Raw genomic sequence first — 16,335 nt, forward strand, 5'->3', positions numbered from 1 at the left:
TGAAATATGGTGCAAAAAGTACAGGCCTGGAAAATTTAAATAATGTGAAAAGTCTCAATTTTCAGTGAAAGTAAATTGTTCGGTTAGGAAAAGACTCACAGAGATGAATTCAAGTGTCTGGCCTTTTTTTTTACTATCAATGTCAGCATCCATTTAGTGTGAATCAGCATTTATACCAGCTATACTATGCATTTCCAGCTTCATAAAAAGCGTCTCTCTGCACCTTTACAGATTTGACCAGTTTAAGCCTCTGTTAAATGTTTCAGCACAGTCTGTATGGATGGAAGCATCTCCCCTTTCCTCTGTCTGCTGCTGTTCTTCATCTCTTGTTAATTTTCCTTGACTACAGTATTACAGAACATTTCCTGAGTTGCCTAAAAGCAGTTTACACTGGGCATGGTCGTAATCCTGTCCTCTGGGCACAAACACACATGGAATCTCATTTTCTGTACTAATGGCTAGCCCAGCCCTGAATCGCTGTATGTAAAACAGTGTGTCGAAGGTTGTGTGTGATGATACCTGCAAGGTTGAGCCGATCATGTAGCGTTTTAGACTTCAGCTACAGAAAGAATGACAATTATATTACATTAAATTGTATGATGAGCAGAGCACAGGGCAAAAGCCTCACAGCTCAAACGAAAAAATACATTGTTATAGTGGCAGATTTGGTCACTCTCACAGAAACACATGGTTCTCTCTCTTTTTTTTTTATAGCCATGTGATTAAATTGAGCAATTCCAAGTCACCCCCCTATTAGAGTTGATGTATTCATTTTGCAAGAGCATAGTGGACACACTTGCACTAAACGTGCCCAATTCTGCTTTGGCAGGAGCGCTTCTGTGTTTTCAGGTGTAACCTGGCCTTAGCTTTGTCTTGCATGTTCAAATTACCCTGAGACTCAAGGGCCCCTAGGCTGGACCCCTGAAAAGTGCTCCTGGGATTCCCTCATCTGCATCTCTCCGCTTATTGTCCTTCTGAACAATGGCCTCAGACAAACAGTGTCCACAGAAACAGATGAAATGGGGTTAATTAGCCTAACGCTTTTGTAACCAATTGGGCTAATTCACTCTCTGCTCTTTTCCTTTAGAAACCTGTTGGCAACTTGAAAATGTGTGCATGTGTGTTCATGTGGTCGTCTATGGAGCCAGGTTACCCATCATGCTAAGCGAACCTGTCTAACTGTTAATAAGTGGTAGTGATACTGCAACTTATAAATATTACACAAAAATATGATTATTTTTTCCGCTGATGACGACTGGACAGAGCAAAGGAATCAGTGTGGACCTCATCAAAAGTCGTTAAATACATTTACACCAGCCAGCACTTCATATAGACACATAATGGATAAGAACATCCTGATCAAACCTGCCAGATCCAACAAAAAATACAGGTTCAAGATGCACAGGATCTGGTAAAATGCATTTAATATTTGCATAGTCTAATAAAGGAAAATAAAATAAACTACTTGCTATACATAAGGAAATTTATTTCAGTGTAAAATGCTATTTTTACCTACTAACCATTATATTTAGCAGACTTAATAAGTCCTGTAGAATAAATTGCATTGTTTAACTGGAACCTGGGCAAATTGAGTAACAGTCACAGAGCCGGTCTAGCCTGGCTAACGTCAGACCTCGTCTCATTGAGATTGAGACGTGGTCTGGGAACCACATGTTCATTTTCTCGTATTTGAGGCGTGGTTTACGAATGCCCAGAGCCGTTTATTGGGTGCTACGAATGTCTATCAAATGCGCCTGTACGTAGCTCATAGCCAATCGTTTCAATTATACCAGATGACGTATGTAGAGCGACAGAAATTCGACGAGGAAGAAGACGATGGGTCAGAGATTTATGTCTACTATATATAAACTACTTAGAACACTATCTAAGGCTGCATCGAAAGGTAACTTCGCGTCTGCTGCCATGTTGGGTCCATAGATATAAACAAACTGCTTCGGTGTGTCGCATAGACGTCGTCATCGTCTTGCTGCGTCCTCCCCGTTCTGTGATTGGTCCCCTCGCTGAGGCGAAAATCTGGTTCATGGTATCCAGGCTGCCTAGCAGCGTGAATAAAATCGCGCTGCGCTCAAGGCAGCATGGGGAAACCCAGGCTAGAGCCGGTCACAATTAACCAAGCTTATTGACGATTTAAAAAATGTTATCACCCAAAGTAATGACAAATAGGCTTTCCAACTAATGTAAAACATTATTTACATAGTATAATAGTAGTAAATTATCTCTCTCGCAATGTCCCGCAAAATCACATCTATGTCCTGCAACAGAGCAATAACCAGGTGGTTACCCTTGCTCTAGTGCTCCGGGGGAACCTTGTAGTATGATGTAAGAGGGAGATTGAATCAAGCATCTATAAATATAGCAAAACAACAGAGAAAAAACATAGCCTTTTTTCATTTTTGAATAACTCTGGCCCTCGCCAAGAACTTAGCCATAGAAGCTGGAATGGCGTTAAAGGAAAGTGAAAAAACCCGAACTGATTAATTAGGAAAAGTTATTATTTCACCACCTGCATGACGTCATTAATGTCAGTTCTACATTGTTGAACCTTGGTTCAAACAGTTTACTACGGTTGTGACTAGCTAGTTAATTTCTCTAACAATGCATCACACTATGGTAGGTAGTAGCGAGTTATGTCATTGTACATGAAAACACCCCTGGTTAAGTTAAAGTTTATGTAACAAAGGTTACTTCCATAATAGTCAATAGATTTATTAATAGATTTGAAAAACAAACATTACCATTGTGATACTTTGAGGTGCTCTTGAGGGTGAACTTGATCTTTAGCCTCCACGTAGACACAGTAAAACGGTGGTCAATGCCATTTCATGTTGCCTTAAAAAGATTGTGTGACATATCCAATATGGCAAACTGTTTGTACGAATGTGGTCTGTTATTAATAAGCAGTGTTCACTAATGAACGTAGTGAAAGTTTGGATCCAATGACATTTCCCGATCCTTGTCGTCTTCCCTCTTTTCCTCATCTGTCTATTCCCAAATTGATGTTGTGAAGTAGTTGATGCATACATTTCTGTCTCTACCTCTTGTTGATGCACACAAAACACTCATAAACATGTAGTCAGAGAAAAAATGACACTCCAGCAAATATCTCAGGTTTATTATGTCTGGATACAGAATCAATGACAAATAAACCATGCAGTGAATCTCTCACTCGCTCTCTCTCTGTGCCAGAGACCCTCCATCCTGGATAGTAAAGAAAGCTGCTATCAGTCTGATCTGATGGGAGAGAGAGGAGTGAAAATGGCATTTCTGTCAATTACTTGAGATGGCACCCGTTCAATAACCCCCCTCTCCCTCTGCCTATGTCTGTGTGTGTGTGTCAGGAGCGTGATGAAGAACGGCGCAGGCAGCTGCGAGAGAGAGCCAGGCAGCTGATAGCGGAGGCTCGATCTGGAGTAAAGATGGCGGAACTGCCTCTCTATACTGACTCCACCTCTATTGCCTGTAGTGCAGCTGGGAACAACTTAAAAGGAAGGTCAAAGACAGCTGGAGGTGAGTGCTGGGGGGCTTTTATAGGCCGAACACGCACATACACTCACAATGCATAAACACGCATGCACACTTTCTCATAAGCATGCAAACGCACACGCAAATCTGCATGTGTTCACGCTAAAATACCACACACAGAAGCTCTGTTCCAAAACCTGGTGACCTGCCTATCTAGACAGTCTCCCCAAATCTACATACCTTTCTTTGCGAACTCTAAAATAGCTTTACATCCTTCATAATTAAGGTAAACCCACAATGCATTGCTTCATGGTCAGATGAAAAAACCATCCAAGATGGCCGATAAAGAAAATGGGATGTTGAATATTGATATAACTCATTTACTGCCTAATATGGTACAATATGAAAGTAAATGGGGTACAAAACAACAGCTTTCATTATATGGATAAAAAACACTGAGACATTCTGAAAATATATATTTTTTGTGTTCCACGGAAAAAAAGACACAAGTTTAGAGCAACATGAGGTTGTTATTTTATTATATATATATATATATATATTTGATTAATTGAAGTTAATTTTTTAAGGTTCATCTAATATATATTTTTTTATTGTATTTTATGCTATATTTTAATGCATTACATATACAACAATGTACACAATTTACATTCTTTGCTAAAGTTATCCTTTAATAGAGTATTGCACTATTAACTGCAGAGTAATAAGCATGTTAATGCAGGTTGGAATTCAATCCCCATGGTAATGTTTATTCTGATGAGACACATTTTGTCAGTGTTTGTTATTCCTGGCTCCCATAGGCTCCCTGAAAATGTTAGTTAAAATGTTCCTAACAGAACATTAAGGCCGAATGCTGGTGTTTGGCCTGTGAGATTTTTAATTGGCCCCGAAGCTTGTGTGTGTGTGTCCATTAGGAGCAGGCCATATGTGTGTGTCCATTAGTGGCTTTCAGCCCTTAAAAAACGTTTTTGTTGCTCACTCCGTAATGACAACCAACACTTCTGCTTTCAAGGCCCAAAGGAGCATTACATTAAGAAACACACCAACACACCCACATAGTCTGAACTCTAATTTGAGGTGTTCACAGAGGGCTTCACTTCCATTTGTTCAGGCAGTCGCTTCACACGTAATCCTTCGGAAATACATCAGGAAAACTCTGGCGACAGCCAACAGTGCCCTATGCCCCAACACGCACACATACACACCAGTCCACACGGCCCAAATCATCATCACCGTCATTATAACACACACCCATGCTGGGTAATCAGCGTCTCATTGTCCATGGAGGACTCCTATAGACCGGATCTTCTTCAGCTCGGCTTTCCTGCCGCGTCCCGCGTTATCATCCGCCACCATTTCTCCTTTTATTTCACATTACAGGACAATGAGACGGCACGTTACTGTAGCGCTAGCCGTTGGGAGGACTGTGCGGAAACAGTGGGGCATTAGCATAGCGGGTAGCTGTGGTGTGTTATTAAACGTGTTTACGCCGAGGGGTGTTAGCGTTGTGGCTAGCTGCTGCGTATAATTAAAAGCGTGCACGTACGTCGAGCGAGAGAGGGGTGTTAGTGGCGCGTCGAGGTTTTGTTTAATACGCGAGGTGTTAACATAGCAGGTTAGCCGCTGTGCCTAATTCTGTGCCGGCTCGTGTCCGTGTGTACCATTTCACAGCTCAAGGGGAGACACAATATTCCTCTCCTTTTATCTCTTTCATCTCTCCCTCTTTGACGCCCTCCATTTTCTCTTCATCCTCTCCCTGTCCGCCTAATAGTGTTCCCTCCTCCACAATCATGCGTTTACCGCATCTCAGAAACGCCACAGAACACATCTCGTGGCCTGCAGAGATGGACAAACCTGCATATGGACAGAGGGAGCAGAGGAAAAACCGTGTCAGAGAGAGGGAGAGAAAGAAAGACAGTTTTTAAAAAACGGTTTATTTGGCCTTTCAGGCTGTTGAACTCTGCTAATTGTAGAACTCATTAAAAATCAGGTTGGAGGGAAATGCTATAGGCTTGATGCACAAGGCCTATCGTGCAGAACGCATAATCCCACCAACACACACACACAGACACACACACACACACACACACACACACACACTTGAATACACAAACACTCTGCTCTAATTCTGAGAGAGCTCAAGTTGAGTAGAGCAAAACATTCACCAGCAAAACTTTCACCAACTCCAGCAGAATGCATTCTGTTAATTAGCTTAGCACTGCCCTGTGTGTGTGTGTGTGTGTGGCTATATCATGGAAAGTAAATTAAAAAAGCATGAGAGAAAGGAAATAAGGAACATGCTGTCATTTATTTTTCTCTGATTTTCAAAATGTTTTTTTTCTGGAGAATGTCATGTGCCACAGGGCTGCACGATTAATCAAAATAAAACCAAAATCGTGATATGGCTTTGTGCGATAATCAAATCACAAAAGCTGTGATTTTATTAAATAAATATATGTGCTGGGTGGTTCAAAGTAAAGCACTCTGTTCTTTTATGTGCGAGCAGCTCATGATCCAGTGTCTCAGAGCAGCTCGGTTTACATTAAATGCTGCTCCACTTGAACTCAATCTCTGCATTTGCTCTGAGTTTGGGTTTCTTATAACGTGCGTTTGGGAAGATGACAAACTTCCCAAACTTGTTATGAAAAGTGCTTATAAACCAGCTGTTGTCAACACTAGGGTTGTAACGGTATACCGGTATGGCGGTTTATCGCGATATTGACATATACGATTATCATATCGTGAACATTTGCTTATCCACGGTTTTGGGGGAAAAAATGAAACCAGATCTCACCTGCGCATATGCAACTTCTTTCCACTTGACCCATACATGTACAGTGGAGAAAATGTCTGAGACAGAGGCTGCGAATTCTAATCTCTATATTCCATTTATAACTTAAGGCCGTGTTGTAAAAACAATATAGCTGTGCAATAAATCAAATCGCTATATGCGTGCGTCTGTGAATATAGAGCGCAAAAGACTGCTATATTGAAATCTATATTCTTGTTCTGTGTGAATGAGCAGCGCCGTTTCGCCTAGTAGCCTACATACTCAAGTATGCGTAACGCTCATGGTGTTTAAAGTGTCTGCCGTCTCACTCACTATATGAGGATGTGAACACATGAACATATCCAGAGCTGCTCTGAGAGAACTTAAAGAGCATTTCATAAGTTTATTTATTTTAATTTATGCCGCTATGATAATCTCAGGAAAATATTAACAAACATGGCCCTGGACTTTTTGCTCTCCCATTTATTCTGTTCAAGAGGAAGGACAGTTTGGTTTATTCTTGTCTAATCTAAAGAGAAATAATTTATTCCTTATTTTGTTCAAATGGGAGATGTGCAGTTGTATTTTTTTTTTATTTTTTTTTTTTTTTCAAAAGATAGACTCATATACTTCCATACATTTTTGTTTTTGTTTTTTTTTCATTTAAAAAAGTTGTTACAATAAACCATAATTATGTTCAACCAAAAAAGCCTATCTGCATTCATTCATTTAAGGGTCATTGTAGCTGATGATGATTATGATAATGACTGTTTAATACCATATACCGTGAAACCGTGATATTTTCTGAGACTATTATCATACCGTGAAAATCTCATACCGTTACAACCCTAGTCAACACGAGAGAAGCCTTAAGTGTCTCTGGTTTTCCACCAAAATAAAAGCTTTATGGTTTAACGTTTGAAAATTAAGAAATGAAGACGACCATAAATGTTGAAATTGTTGTAGCTTTACAGTTGTAGTGTAAAATAAAATGATTACATTATTTATTTTAATATTTATATTTAGTACTATTGTTTAAAAAAATAATTACATTAATGGTATTCACAAACATTTCGCAAATCACAAACATTTTGGCCAAATTGTGCAGACTTACAAACAAGCACAGTAAACCTGGAACTTTTTTTAAATCACATTTTAAATGGAAATCAGACTAAATGCAATTTGATTTTTTTCCTTAAATCATGCAGCACCATTTTTCCTATTTGTTCTGTCTCTTATTTAAGCGTGTGTGTGTGCGGCTCTGCTCTAGTTACCATATAACTGAATGAGATCGATGTGTTTGGATTGAGTGTGTATTGTCAAGGGCTCTGTGGGATTCAGATCTGTGGATGCGGAAGAGGAACTCTGGAGGAGATTTTGCCGTCAAGGCCAAATCTGCCATGCAACACACACACACATAAAGCTCAGCTCTCTGCCAGACACTCTCAGCCATCTGCCTGATTTTTCTCAGCTCAAACAAACACACCCCAATGTGACAGCAGCAAACTTTTTGTTAAGGAATTACCGTTTTATGTATAAATGGGTCTAAACAAATGTTTTTCTTACTCTTTACTAACATGCAAAGTTTCCTTTCCCACTGGAATGCCGAACTAACGCTCAATGCTTCACTAACCACCTCTTTCTCTTTGCTCTTCTTTTTTTTTGGCCATCCCTGTTTGTTTGTTTGCTCGCAGACGTGGTGGATGGGGTGAGTGTGGAGGGTGTGGATGAGGAGGGCAGAAGTGATATTGAGGCGGCGGCGTCTCACGCTGATGATGTCACACATACTAACCCTGAAGAGGAGCTGTCTTCTTCATGTCTAATGGAGGATGATTTTACTAACTCTGCCAGTGACCTGGCCTCTCTGGGTAACCCAACACTGCATGACCTCTGCTTGTGTTTGAACGTGTGTGCATGGTAACGCTACACACCTGTGCTTGTGTGTATTACTAGTTATATTCTGTGTGCATCTACTTCTGTTTGTTTCCAACTTAAGTGTTTTTTTTGTTTTGTTTTTTACCTTTGACCTTTTATCCTACCATAATGACCCTTCATTTAGTAGGGCTGCATGATTAATTCAAATTAAACTGAAATCATGTTATTATTATTATCATTATGGTCATATTGATATATAATGACAAAATCTTAGGTCCAAATTGTGCAGCCCTAGAAACAATCACAGCAAACCGGCTCTTTTTTTAATTCTCAGAAAAATCTCTGATTTTTTCCCTAAATTTTTCAGCCCTCTAATTTAATATTTCTTCTGTTTCCAGTGATATTACTCTCTATTTTAAGCACCTTTTAAAATGTATTTATCTTTTAATTCAAAATAAGCTCATCTGTTTCAGACACAGAAGGGTTTTTTGTGTCTGTAAGAGTTTAATTAGTTTAATTAAAAACGATTTGAACATTTTCCCAAGACAAACACAATTATATCTTCTGAAGAGATGTTGGTTTTTTGTTTGTGTGTCTTGCTGAGCAAGTCATATGATATGATATATATGATTTATTCTCCTTCTCTTTAGTTTACTTATGTACAGTCTATCTTCATTGTTTGGTTTGTGTTTTTGTCTGTTATTGTGAAAAGGTCTATATTTTCACAGACAAAATCTTTTTTCCCTGCATCGTGATTATGAAAACGAGCTCATTTTGCTCATTTCAGTCTTACTTTTTTTTTTCCATAGCACAGTTGGACCTGCTTGCAATCACATCATTCTCTATAGGGCACAGCTTATTGGTTACTGCTGTATCAGTAGAAAATGAGCTTGCGTGCTCAACCTTTAAATACTTGGTCAGCATTTTCTGTAGCAGTTGCTGCACGCTTTCAGAAACCCTCCACCTTCCCCAGCTCCACCTGTATAGATCTGCTATGGGTAATTCATGTATGCTATATTGTACAGCAGCAGTGTGTCGTGTATGTATTGGCAGTTGCTAGTCCCATACTAGCTCTGCAGCAGCGTAGTAGATTTATTCCGCCAAGACCAAATATATCAACATTGTCATACCCATTACAATGCCAAACACTCGAATGCATGTCATTATCATGGTGCACACTTTTAGTTAGTTGGGGATGTGACTCTTGTGTTTGAGCAAAACTGTTGGTCACTATACACACACACACACACACACACACACACACACAAATGACCCCTGTGGTGTTTTTGGGGCGAGAGAGAGAGGGATGCTGGGAGACGAGGAGAACAGGACCCACATGAAAAGCTTCCTCACCTCACTTTCATCTCCAGCCCAGAAGAGAGAGAGAGAGAGGGGGGGCGAGGCTACACCTGCTAGTGAAAGGTTACTAGAGAAAGACAGACTTGGAGAATATAAAGACAGACATAAAATAAGACACCAACACATGTGAAAGACAAGTCTGCATGGGAAGGAAGAAATTTAGAAGTCATTGTTCATTTGAAGAGAAAGAGGAGGTATTGTGGGTTGTGTTTCTTTCAAGTAATCACAGGGACTAGCACTGTTCCCTTTAAGCAGTGCACTGCACATGTGTGGCTGCTCACCTCTGACGTTGTTCCCTCACTGATGAAAAAAATAAATACTTTAGGCAGCAGTCAGTTTCAAAAATAGATGGAGGAAAGCTAGAGATTTCTCGAATTTGAGCTAAATGAATGGACAGCGTTTCAACTGGAGTTTATCCGAGTGTCCATTGAATTAGAGCTAAATGAATGGATAGCGTTTCAGCTGGAGTCTATCCGAGTGTCCATTGATTTTTTTTTCAGTATGCAGCTGAAACTGTGAGAAATCTTGTGTGGAAATACACAGCGCTGATTAATTCCCGAGAGGATTAATTCACAAACAGTAAAGTACAAAGTTCATTGTGGCATATACAGAGGCTCACAAAAGTCGTGCATTCTTTAATTTTTTGTTGTGATCTCAACAAAGCAAGTTAAAGAGTTTTTCTCTCTTCTTTTTTTCCAAGAGAGAAACTGGAAGACAACAATAATGCAAGGCCTCTAGATAACACTATTAATAATGTTAAAATGTGTTAATAATTTTACATTACATTATAATATCATAATTATAAATAATAATTTATATGTAATAAATATGTATCATAATTGTATTCATTAAAATGAAGTTATACATTTATATATAAATGATGCGTTTCAATATGTATTGTTTGTTAATAAATAATGCATTAGTTATTAAATAATACATTTAGGAAAAAAATATTATATATTATGTCAATTCCTAGAACCCGCTTGAAAAAGAGGGGAAATAGAGCTTTTGAAGTGGTGGGCCCCACTCTATGGAATAATCTCCCTTTTCAACTTAAAATGGCTTCCACACTATCTGAGTTTAAAACAGCGCTAAAAACTCATTTGTTTGGATTAGTTTATAGTATGTAATCTACTTGATAAAAAAAAAAAAAAAAAAGGATGCACCATATTTTGACTGACGATAGGAATGTTGTTGGTGCAATGTGTATTGTATTGTGATTATTGTACAGCACTTTGGTCGGCCAAAAGCCGGTAGTAAATGTGCTCTAGAAATAAACAAACTTGAACTTGAACTTAATGATATTCTTATGAAATATACAAAACAATAACAATATTTATATATGTAATTAATATACACTACCTTTCAAACGTTTGGGGTTAGTAAAAACATTAATACTTTTTATTCAGTAAGGACACATTATATTGATGAAAATTGACAAAGTCTTAAGAAACAATTACTCTATTTTTAATCAAATAAATACAGGTTTGTTGAGCATAACAGCCTTTCAAAAGCCTTTCTGACCCCAAACATTTGAACTGTAGTGTACATTATATATTTCAGTAAAATCCAACCAACAGAAATGGGTTTTGCTCAGCAATCTAAAATTCAAGGGTGCATTGGGAACAACAAACTCATAAAAAAAAAAAACCTTTTAATTCACAACATGTGATTGGGTGTCATTTATGAATCAAGGGAGACATTCCAGGTGTGTTGTGCTCACAGCATCTCGCTATCTCTCCAGCAACGTGTGTGTATATGTGAGTGTGTATGAGGTTGAGAGGGCCAGTTTGCTTAAAGGCAAACATTGACATGTCCTCTGCTTATCTGTGTGTTGTAGACGAGTGGCCTGCTGCATATAACACTTCCTCCCTCTCTCTCTTTCTCTTTTTAGGTGTGATGAACAGCAGGCATGTAGACCTGAAGCTCAAGAAGCTCACAGAGTTTCGGCCACAGGGTGGCAGCTCTCCTTCCTCCTCATCCTCTTCTTCATCACTGACGGCATCCAGTACTTCACCCCTCAGCCCTGAATCAGGCGGCCTGCAGGTAACATTTACACCCACCTGCTCTATCTTTAATTGTATTCGCTAAGCAAGCAGCACTAATATTATTGCTCATACTTAGGGAATCATTGTGAACTCATAACCATAAGTAATAAACTTTGTTGAGTAAGACATGAGTCACTTCAAATTGTGACTTGTAGCTTAAAAGGTGTAATATTTACTTTTCTAAGTGACTTAGAACAGATTTTAAAGAGGTCATATAATGGTACATGCACTTTTTCAAGTTGATTGTACTGAAATGTGTGTTGGCAGTGCCTGTACACAACCATCATATAATGATACAAATCTATGCCGTGTTTTTGTTTTAATCTCCTTATATGTTTTTCCCTGTCTCAAATCGTACCGTTGGACCGTGTGACGTCACACGGTCGGACGCCCCTCCCACGATTGTTGATTGACAGCAGCGTTTCAACACAGACCCGCCCTGAGCGAGCTGTCATCATAGTCCGCCATTGTTGATACTGGAGCAGAATTGCGTCTAAGCGATTGTGGTGTTCTGTTCTTAGGTGTAATAACGAACACAGTCATTTTGATGTTCCTAAATCCGAACCCCACGAGCAACGTCAATGCTTTCATGTTTGCGCGATTTGCGAATCATTTCTCACCAGACTTTTGCTTTATATACAAACATACATACATACAAAGATAGATCAAAGTGACATTATGTTAACCAACCATTCAGAAACGTCCTATTTGAGCCTTAATTGTCGAACTACTTTGCGGCCGTCATCTTGTTCCGGGTCCGACTCCGGTTCAAACTGATACGGTTGCACAGATGTGTCCTCAGAGACTCCCGCTGCCATTCTTTCTCCAAAATATACCCTCAACTGTTGTCAAGGCAACAGTCCATGTGCGTTATGTCAAAACGCCCGCAGAACCGAGGGGCGGAGTGATCGAAGCTCATTATCATTTAAAGGCATATGCACTGAAACGGCGTGCTGAAAACAGCTGTTTTTTACCAGGTAAAATGAGTGTTTTCTTACAATACTGCGAATTTTTAATTAAAGTTTATTACAAACTTTTCATTTAGACCCTAAAGAATCAAATTAACTTGTATGAAAATGGCATTATATGACCCCTTTAAGATATGAGTATTAAAAAAAAACTTTACAATGAAGGAGGAAGTGAGCCGTATTTAGGGATCAGAATATTATACAGACTTGGGGCTGTGCTCATTTGTTTTGGGCTTGTAAACAACCACCCAGAACACCCTAGTAACTACATAGAAGCATGCTGAAAGACACCACACAAATTTTCATCATGATATGCAAAAATGTACCCAACTAAACATTCCCAAAGGGCATTGGGAGCTTATTTATTCTATTTTATTGTAGGCTTGTTATGGTAGTTTTAACAGTATGAAATGATTGGCTTGGTTCTCATTCTCTTGCGTGTCTATGCGTGTGTGAGGTAAAAGGCCAAGACAGGTTGATTTTCTTTGATTCACTGTCTCTCGTTTATTTTTTGTCTGAGGATCATCATGTGTTTATATATTAAGCCAGAACACATGAATGACATTTTACAGCCATTACCTCATATCACACCTGACCTTTTCTGAGAGAGAAGAGAGCTTTGGGATGTATCGACGGCAGCGTGTGGCTCACGACGTTGACATGCAGTGGATTGATTTACCTTGTTTATTAAATACCAGCGTTCTGTGTGTAAGAACATGCATACCTGTGTACTGCTGACTGCTTGGTGTTTATACGTGTGTGTGTGTGATGACCTCCTATCTCGCTGTTGTATTCAGAGCCCCCAGGTGGTGACTGCAGGGCATGTTCAGAGATGCTGGCGACTACCTTCCCCCACCTGTTCGCCCCTTTCTGCCTCTCTCTTTCTCTCTGCTGACAGAGGGGATTTCCTGTGAGCAGATGTTAGCAGGCTCTTTGATGCACAATGACTGCAGTGATGTGTTCGTTTGAGTCGGCAGGCCTCTTTCAGTGCACTGCAGCAGGTGTGAAATAATTGGTTGAGGTTTCCCAAGGACTAGTCACAAATAAGTTAGATTCCAGAGACAGATATACAGACATGACGAGGATGACGCAAATTGTCACACATACAGCGATTCATTTGGGTTGGAGAAGAAGAATATTTACCCAGTTATATTATTGGTAATAATTAACCAATAATAGCATAATTTATACACATCATTTATTTTGATAAATAAAAATTAACCCACGAGGTGAGATCTTGCATGGAGCCCCAGTCCGAGGGAGATTGACAGTCATGTTTAGCTTCTTCCATTTTCTAATGATTGCTCCAACAGTGGACAGGTTATTAGAACAGGTTGTGGCCCAACAACTGCTGCCCCAACAACTGCTGGTTTTAAAGTTGGAACTGCTTCATGTTTTAGTAACAGTTTCTTGTTGAATCCGGCATTGAATTCGTGGAGATTCTGGAAGCTGTCTTCCGTAAAATGCGCAGTACAGAGAGCTAAATTACGATTCTAATTTTCAGGAACATAATCAAACATAAATTTTAGCCATTGTTGACGAACTACAACGTCCGTAGGAAGCCCGAACACAGAAGACCTGACAGCTGGGTGAAAATAACACACTTTCGACGGCATGGCTACAGCTCTCCAGTCTCCACTATAAATCTTCCTCTTCGACAAAGCCGCAGAAACATGGCTATGCCCCCTTTTTGCATTTTCTGGAGGGAGGGTTGATGTAAATTTATGGGTTAGTTACGAAGTATCTCGTTGTAGTCCCATTCGAGTCGTTTTTGTAGGCATTAAACTTCCTGATTTTTAAAAGACGATATCTCTGCTTACGTTGAACTTTCAGCGCAGCAACTTTGCAGATACTGTTCATGCACCAACAGCAACATTACACACTATTTAAAACGAAAAAAGTGAAATCGCAATCACCCACCCCTTTAATATTTTTCTTTGATGAATATAACGTTCAAAAGAATAGCATTTATTTGAAATAAATCTTTTGTAATATAAATGTCTTGCTTGAATAAAAGTATTAATTTTTTTTTTTTTTTTTTTTATAAAAACATACTTAACCCAAACTTTTTACTGGTAGTGTATGACACTAATTTAAGCAACAAAAAAAAAGATACATGTGCACATGACCAATGTAGTCAAGAACTGGCAAGTGTATTAGAGGAACAGTACAATTTCTATCTTAGTAACTGTAAGTTGAGGTGATTTAAACGATAATTTCTAGTATGCCTTCATTATGAAACGGCTTTTAGTGATGAGGGTCTTGTACTCTCTTTCTCTATGAACAGTCCAGCACCTGCTGCAGAACTGCAGGCCAAAGCCCAGGGGAGGATCAGCAGGGTTACGAGCACTGAGGCTCTGAGCCTCAGTGGTTAGTAGGGTTTTAAAGAAAGAGCAGCTCACGCTTTCTCTTGTCTCTTCTGACCTTCACCCTATTCTCCATTGCTACCTTGTCTTCATGAAGAAGTTTGAGTATCAAATGCGTTCCTCCTCCACGTCTTGCCTTTTTAAAACAAACGCATTAGGATCACATTCTCTCTCTCTCTCTCTCTCTCTCTCTCTCTCTCTCTCTCTCTCTCTCTCTCTCTCTCTCTCAAGGCCTGCTCTTGTAGTACCGTCTTTTAACTCAAAAAAATCGGAATCATCCGCTCCATCCCTCGAGGATTCTTCCGTCCCACAACTCCTTGAGGCCATAGTATAACGGTGTGGGACAGAATGGTTCCCCCCAGCACACACACTGCAGTCCCCCAGTGCTCCCGGTTGTGTCTCATTAGCAATTGTCTCTATGCACTGTGAGCCTGCTGCCATGGTGGCACACGATAACCGCCTGCAATGAGCAGCAGACCGCAACATTAGTCACGCATCCCAGATACACACACACACCTCTGCCAAAATAATACCCACCACCACAATAATGATCGGGACGATAACAGATTAAAAAGCGCTGATCGCGATGTGGGGATAGCCCTGATATCTTCCCCAGCCAGGGGTACCGAGGGGCCGTGAGGGCAGGTGTTTCAAGGAAGGGGTTGTTAGCGAGGGTTGGAGGCCTTGGGTCCTCCGGGAAACGAGGATTCTAGCGGGGCTTTGGGTTTGAATCCTGTTTGTTTTCTTTGGACTTTAACATGAGAGGAATCAGACAGGGTTAAAGGGCTTTGTTGAGCTGTCTCTAGAGATCCAGGCTGTTGAATGTGTCGTTTTAACACGTAACACGCTCACGCCTTTGGTTTTGTGTGATGACTGCGGTACTCATTCCACTTATAGTTTTTTCACCATCAGATTGCCATTGTATGATGTTTTATGAATGAGTATATTTTGCTTTATTTATTAAAAAATGTACACATATAATGACTCTATTTTACCTATTCTATGATGAGCATGTTTTTCATTTCTGAATTCAAATTGTTTTTCTGGAGAAAAATCAAGGTTGTAAAATGTCATGTGATGTGACTCTTATGATGATATTTATGATGATTTTTTTTTTATAAAATAATTTATCTTAAATTCCGTCACACTTTATAATAAGGTCACATTTGTTAAGATTAGTTAATGGATTAACTAACAATCTAACAATGATCAATATATTTCTACAGAATTTATTTAACTTAATAAAAATGTTCATGTTAGTTCACAGTGCATTACTTATATTAACAGATACAACTTTTGATCTTAAAAATGTATTAGTAAATGTTGAGATTAATAAATTCTGTAGAATTGGTAAAGAATGGTTAAGATGTGAACATGCACATGTATTCGTTTTCTATTTGATATATATATACCCAAGTGTTTTCTCATCCAGCCTATAGGAATTTCTG

The 16,335-nt window shown here is 39.3% G+C and overlaps 1 protein-coding gene across 1 annotated transcript in view; it reads left to right on the plus strand.

Moving 5' to 3' along the window:
* Nucleotides 1-16,335, plus strand: part of ehbp1 (EH domain binding protein 1) — a 165,730-nt gene that overhangs the window by 119,798 nt on the left and 29,597 nt on the right. The window contains exons 17-19 of the mRNA XM_056264310.1: nucleotides 3,360-3,528; nucleotides 7,966-8,139; nucleotides 11,400-11,551. Coding sequence (XP_056120285.1) covers nucleotides 3,360-3,528; nucleotides 7,966-8,139; nucleotides 11,400-11,551 — 495 coding nt within the window. The remainder of the gene's footprint in view (nucleotides 1-3,359; nucleotides 3,529-7,965; nucleotides 8,140-11,399; nucleotides 11,552-16,335) is intronic.

Source organism: Rhinichthys klamathensis, unplaced genomic scaffold (genome assembly GCF_029890125.1).
Source record: "Rhinichthys klamathensis goyatoka isolate OS25496 unplaced genomic scaffold, OSU_Roscu_1.1 h1tg000220l_1, whole genome shotgun sequence".
Lineage (NCBI taxonomy): Eukaryota > Metazoa > Chordata > Actinopteri > Cypriniformes > Leuciscidae > Rhinichthys > Rhinichthys klamathensis.